Source organism: Primulina eburnea, chromosome 13, assembly GCF_022965805.1.
Source record: "Primulina eburnea isolate SZY01 chromosome 13, ASM2296580v1, whole genome shotgun sequence".
NCBI classification, from domain to species: Eukaryota; Viridiplantae; Streptophyta; class Magnoliopsida; order Lamiales; family Gesneriaceae; genus Primulina; species Primulina eburnea.
Window position 1 is genome coordinate 633,614 of NC_133113.1, and position 6,315 is coordinate 639,928.

General features: G+C 36.3%; 1 protein-coding gene and 1 pseudogene across 1 annotated transcript; both read left to right on the forward strand.

Moving 5' to 3' along the window:
• Nucleotides 1–630: 630 nt before the first annotated feature.
• Nucleotides 631–5,668, forward strand: LOC140809053 (polyadenylate-binding protein 2-like; annotated as a pseudogene).
• On the forward strand, nt 1,752–2,809 carry LOC140809231 (polyadenylate-binding protein 8-like). The gene is made up of 3 exons (XM_073166776.1): nt 1,752–2,057; nt 2,148–2,361; nt 2,428–2,809. The coding sequence occupies exons 2-3, from the start codon at nt 2,182–2,184 to the stop codon at nt 2,635–2,637; spliced, it is 390 nt and encodes a 129-aa protein (XP_073022877.1). The 5' UTR covers nt 1,752–2,057; nt 2,148–2,181; the 3' UTR covers nt 2,638–2,809.
• Nucleotides 5,669–6,315: the final 647 nt, after the last annotated feature.

A 6,315-nucleotide genomic window follows, 5' to 3' on the forward strand; every position in this document is an offset into this window, starting at 1 on the left:
CACAAATTATTATATCATCGCAATGAGAAAAATTTATCGTCAATATGCATGTATGTGTTACAATGCATTAATCATTTATATAATTTCAATTCAAAAACTTACGTCAAGAAGAAATTGTTCTAGTTTGAAATCTTGATATACAACTTCAATTGATGAATAAAATGTGTGAATTACATTAAGAATGTATGACACTCTTATCAAAGTGTGGAGTGTCTCATACCATTTCAAATTTGTATATGCAAATAGTATTTGTTCATGTTTAAGGTTGCACTAACTAAAGAATAGAAGTAACTAAAATAAGATCGCACTTATTATTATGTGCATTCAATCTTAGGTAGTCAGTAAAATTCAAAGTGAAGGTACCTAAAAATATAAATAGAATCATCTCCTATTTTTGAACGTAAATCTCCACGAGGATAATACCACACACTGGATGTCATCGTTTCCGGCGCATGCAATAATATCTACTGCAATTTTTTTTAGCTGGAGTGCTTGCAAATAAAAAAGCTCGCATTGTTTTAAAAAAAATAAACATAACAATGATGATGTTTATCAATTAAAAATATATAAGAAAAAACATAAATATTTCAATCCAAATGAAAATTTGTCAAATACGATGGGTTGAACTTCATGGGTTTCAGGGTCGGGGGTAAGTTTTCACGATCCAAGTCCCATCAGGCAACCCGTAGTCATTGTTGGTTGAAAAATGGCAGACGTAGTCTCAATGCACACCCATCTTTCTACCTTCATTTTTAAAAAATGACTTGAATCTCTCGGCAAGGTCACCGATCAACGTTTCAGACAAATCTAGTATGACTTAAAAATGATCAGAATTACTATCAAATTCAATCAATTTAAAATAATTGACGACAAGACAAGTAAAAAGAAGTTAGTTTCAATTCTTTCAATAATAAAGAATGGTATGTTGGAAGAGCTGAGAAGAAATATGAGAGGGAAATAGAATTGAAACATCGTTTTGAGCAGACTGTAAAGGAAACGGTCGACAAATCCCAAGGACTAAACCTGTATATCAAAAATCTTGATGATAGCATCAGTGATGAGAAGCTCAAAGAATTGTTCTCTTCATTTGGATCGATAACATCATACAAGGTTGGTGGATAATTCATGAATTTGGTTGGAAAATGTGTTTTGTTGATATTTAATCCTCTGGTATTCTCTGGCTTACTGAATTTGCTCTAATTCTTATTCAGCTGATGCGGGATCCCAAAGGAATAAGCAGAGGGTCAGGATTTGTTGCATTCTCCTCACCTGATGAGGCCTCTAGAGCTGTGAGTTTACTTGTGTGCATTCTCATAGTTTGTTACTTTCTCACTTAATTATCTTATTTCAATTTTTTTTAGCTTTCTGAAATGAATGGTAAGATGATTGCTAGCAAACCTCTTTATGTTGCACTTTCTCAAAGGAAGGAGGATAGAAGAGCACGTTTGCAGGTATTTGTGGTTGTTTTTTGAACTTATATGACGTATTGTCTAGGAACATTGAAACTGAAAATCTGAAGGCTCGATTATAGACTTGTTGGCCTGATAGATGATTGTTGTTCTGTACTGCTGCTATTTTTATTCACCATTTTTGCAAAGCTTTTTTAGTTCTTCCTTGAGCAGTTTGTATTCTCCATTTCTATATTGTTCAGCTTTATACTTGTCCCTTTTGTATTTGTATTACCTTGTGAATGATTGGATGAAAATATTGATTTTCCCAATCATTTTATTCAGGCTCAATTTGCTCAAATGAGGCCGATTTCAGTCATGCCTACTGCCACTCCTCGCATGCCTATGTACTCTCCTGGTGGCCCTGGCTTAGGGCAGCAAATATTTATGGAAAACCTCCGCCTGCCATACTCCCACCCCAGGTAATTATATTTTCACATGATACTTGGTTCGAGTAATTACATTTTCGCATGATTCTTGGTTTATGAAGTCTGATATTTAGTGGATATTACGTATTGGAAAAGAAGTATTGGATAACACAGCGTGTTTGAAACTAATATTGCAAATACTTGAGGTTCTAGGAGATAGGAGGGGGTGATAATATTACTGGTGAGTAGAAAATTTCTTTGTCGCTGAAAACTATCTCGCAACTGAATTTGAATGGTAGATTTTTTCATGAAATATTCCAACTGGTATCAGCTCCGGATTAGACCATGTGTTCGAAATCTTTATAATGAATGTCAGGCCATGTCTTTCTTGTCAGCCTGGATTTGGGTTTCAACAGCAGCTTGTTCCTGGTATGCTTGTGTCTATGGTCCAACAAGGGCCTCAAGGTCCACATCCTGGTGGTAGGCGTGCCAATGGTGTTCCTATGCAACAAGGCCCACAGCCAGTTCCTGTTATGCAGCAGCCGGTTTGTGCCCTTTGACTCATGCCTTTTCCCCTTGATTTCTTAACTTCTCATTTGTCTTCTCTGCAGATGCTTCCTAGGGGGCGCGGCTATCGCTACCCCCCTGTGTGTAGCACTCCTGATGTCTCTTTGCAAGGGATGGCTGGAAGCATGATTCATGTCCCCTATGAAATGGGTGGCGTGCCGTTGCGTGAAGCAGGAATCTCTCAGCCCATTCCAATTGGCGCGTTGGAATCTCTCAATATAAATGAATATAAGAACAAAGTAGTCATATGTTAATCGGCCCAAAAATATGTTATTTCATGTTTTTTGAAGGTAATGATTTAATTGAAACTAACTTTTTTGTACTTATCTTGTCGTCAATTATTTTAAGTTGATTGAGTTTGACCGTCATTCTAATCATTTTTTAGTTATACTAGATTTAATCTGAAACATTGATCGGTGACCTTGTCGAGAGATTCAAAAGGTAGAAACGTGGATGTGCATTGAAACTACATCTGCCATTTTTCGACCAACAATGACTACGGGTTGCCTGATGGGACTTGGATCGTGGAAACTTACCCCCGACCCTGAAATCCATGAAATTCAAACTGTCGTATTTGGCAAAATTTCATTTAGATTGAACTATTTATTGTTTTTCTTCTATATTTTTAATCGACAAACATCATCATTGTTATTTTTATTTTTGTCAAAACAGTGCAAGCTTTTTTATTTGCAAGCACTCCGGCCAGACAAAATTGCAGCCGATATTATTGCATGCGCCGGAGACGATGACATCCAGTGTGTGGTATTGAGGTATTATTCTGGTGGAGATTTACGTTGAAAAGTAGGAGGTAATTCTATTTATATTTTTTGGAAGCTTCAGTTTGAATTTTATCGACTACTTAATATTGAATGCACATACATAATAATTGCGATTATATTTGAGTTACTTCTATTCTTTAGTTAGTGCAACCTTAAACATGAACATATACTAATTGCATATTGGTTTAATTGCATAAACAAATTTGAAATGGTATGAGGCACTCCACACTTTGGTAAGGGTGTCATACATTTTTAATGTAATTCACATATTTTTTAATAATGTGTTTGTGAAGAATTTATCTGAATCAACAACCGAAGAAGATCTTAAGAAGACATTTGGTGAATTTGGATCTATAACTAGTGCGGCAGTGATGAGAAATGAAGATGGAACATCAAGATGCTTTGGATTTGTCAACTTTGACAATGCAGAGGATGCTTCTTGAGCTGTTGATTCTCTTAATGGCCTGAAATTTGATAATTAAGAATGGTATGTTGGAAGAGCTCAGAAGAAATCTGAGAGGGAAATAGAATTGAAACATCGTTTTGACCAGACTGCAAAGGAAACGGTCGACAAATCCCAAGGACTAAACATGTATATCAAAAATCTTGATGATAGCATCAGTGATGAGAAGCTCAAAGAATTGTTCTCTTCATTTGGATCGATAACATCATACAAGGTTGGTGGATAATTCATGAATTTGGTTGGAAAATGTGTTTTGTTGATATTTAATCCTCTGGTATTCTCTGGCTTAATGAATTTGCTCTAATTCTTATTCAGGTGATGCGATATCCCAAAGGAATAAGCAGAGGGTCAGGATTTGTTGCATTCTCCTCACCTGATGAGGCCTCTAGAGCTGTGAGTTTACTTGTGTGCATTCTCATAGTTTGTTACTTTCTCACTAAATTATCTTATTTCAATTTTTTTTAGCTTTCTGAAATGAATGGTAAGATGATTGCTGGTAAACCTCTTTATGTTGCACTTGCTCAAAGGAAGGAGGATAGAAGAGCACGTTTGAGGGTTTTTGTGGTTGTTTTTCGAACTTACGACATATTGTCTAGGAACATTGAAACTGAAAATCTGAAGGCTCGATTATAGGCTTGTTGGCCTGATAGATGATTGTTGTTCTGTACTGCTGCTATTTTTATTCACCATTTTTGCAAAGCTTTTTTAGTTCTTCCCTGAGCAGTTTGTATTTGTTTCTCCATTTCTATATTGTTCAGCTTTATACTTGTCGCTTTTGTATTACCTTGTGAATGATTGGATGAAAATATTGATTTTCCCAATCATTTAATTCAGGCTCAATTTGCTCAAATGAGGCCGATTTCTGTAATGCCTACTGCCACTCCTCGCATGCCTATGTACTCTCCTGGTGGCCCCTGGCTTAGGGCAGCAAATATTTTATGGACAACATCCGCCTGCCATGCTCCCACCCCTTGTAATTATATTTTCACGTGATACTTTGTTCGAGTAATTACATTTTCGCGTGATTCTTGGTTTATGAAGTCTGATATTTAGTGGATATTACTTCTCGGAAAAGAAGTATTGGATAACACAGCGTGTTTGAAACTAATATTGCAAATACTTCAGGTTCTTGGAGATAGGAGGGGGTGATAATATTATTGGTGAGCAGAAAATTTGTTCGTCGCTGAAAATTATCTTGCAACTGAATTCGAATGGTAGATTTTTTCATGAAATATTCCAACTGGTATCAGCTCCGGATTAGACCATGTGTTCGAAATCTTTATAATGAATGTCATGCCATGTGCAGCCTGGAATTGGGTATCAACAGCAACTTGTTCCTGGGATGAGGCCTGGTGGACCTCTCATGAAAAATATGTTTGTGTATATGGTCCAACAGGGGCCTCAAGGTCCACGTCCTGGTGGTAGGCATGCCAATGGTGTTCCTATGCAACAAGGCCCACAGCCAGTTCCTGTTATGCAGCAGCCGGTTTGTGCCCTTTGACTCGTGCCTTTTCCCCTTGATTTCTTAACTTCTCATTTGTTTCTTCTCTGCAGATGCTTCCTAGGGGGCGCGGCTATCGCTACCCCCCCTGTGCGTAGCATTCCTGATGTCTCTTTGCAAGGGATGGCTGGAAGCATGATTCATGTCCCTTATGAAATGGGTGGCGTGCCGTTGCGTGAAGCAGGAATCTCAGCCCATTCCAATTGGCTCGTTGGAATCTCTCAATACAAACGAATATAAGAACAAAGTAGTCATATGTTAATCGGCCCAAAAATATGTTATTTCATGTTTTTTGAAGGTAATGATATAATTGAAACTAACTTTTTTGTACTTATCTTGTCGTCAATTATTTTAAGTTGATTGAGTTTGACCGTCATTCTAATCATTTTTTAGTTATACTAGATTTATCTGAAACATTGATCGGTGACCTTGCCGAGAGATTCTAAAGGTAGAAACGTGGGTGTGCATTGAGACTACGTCTGCCATTTTTCAACCAACAATGACTACGGGTTACCTGATTGGACTTGGATCGTGAGAACTTACCCCCCACCATGAAACCCATGAAATTCAAACCATCGTATTTGGCAAATTTTCATTTAGATTGAATTATTATTATTTTTTTATATTTTTAATTGATAAACATCATCATTGTTATGTTTATTTTTGTCAGAACAGTGCAAGCTTTTTTTATCTTTTTTATTTGCAAGCACTTCAGCCAGACAAAATTGCAGCCGATATTATTGCATGCGCCAGAGACGATGACATCAAATGTGTGGTATTGAGGTATTATCCTCGTGGAGATTTGCGTTGAAAGTAGGAGGTAATTCTATTTATAGTTTTGATAGCTTCATTTTGAATTTTACTGACTACTTAAGATTGAATGCACATACATAATAATTGCGATCTTATTTTAGTTACTTCTATTCTTTAGTTAGTGCAACCTTAAACATGAACATATACTAATTGCATATTGGTTTAATTGCATAAACAAATTTGAAATGGTCTGAGGCACTCCACACTTTGATAAGAGTGTCATACATTCTTAATGTAATTCACACATTTTTTATTCACAAACCAGAACAATTTCTTCTTGACGCAAGTTTTTGAATTTAAATTGAAATTATATAAATTATTAATGTATTGTAAAATATACATGCATGTTGACGATAAATTTTTTCATGGCGATGAT

What these genes read in the sequence shown, in the direction of transcription:
- LOC140809231 (XM_073166776.1), top strand. Translation starts at nt 2,182, where the DNA reads ATGAATGTCAGGCCATGTCTTTCTTGTCAGCCTGGATTTGGGTTTCAA. An exon ending in TTCCTGTTATGCAGCAGCCG is followed by an intron (nt 2,362 to 2,427) that starts GTTTGTGCCCTT and finishes TCTTCTCTGCAG; the next exon opens with ATGCTTCCTAGGGGGCGCGG.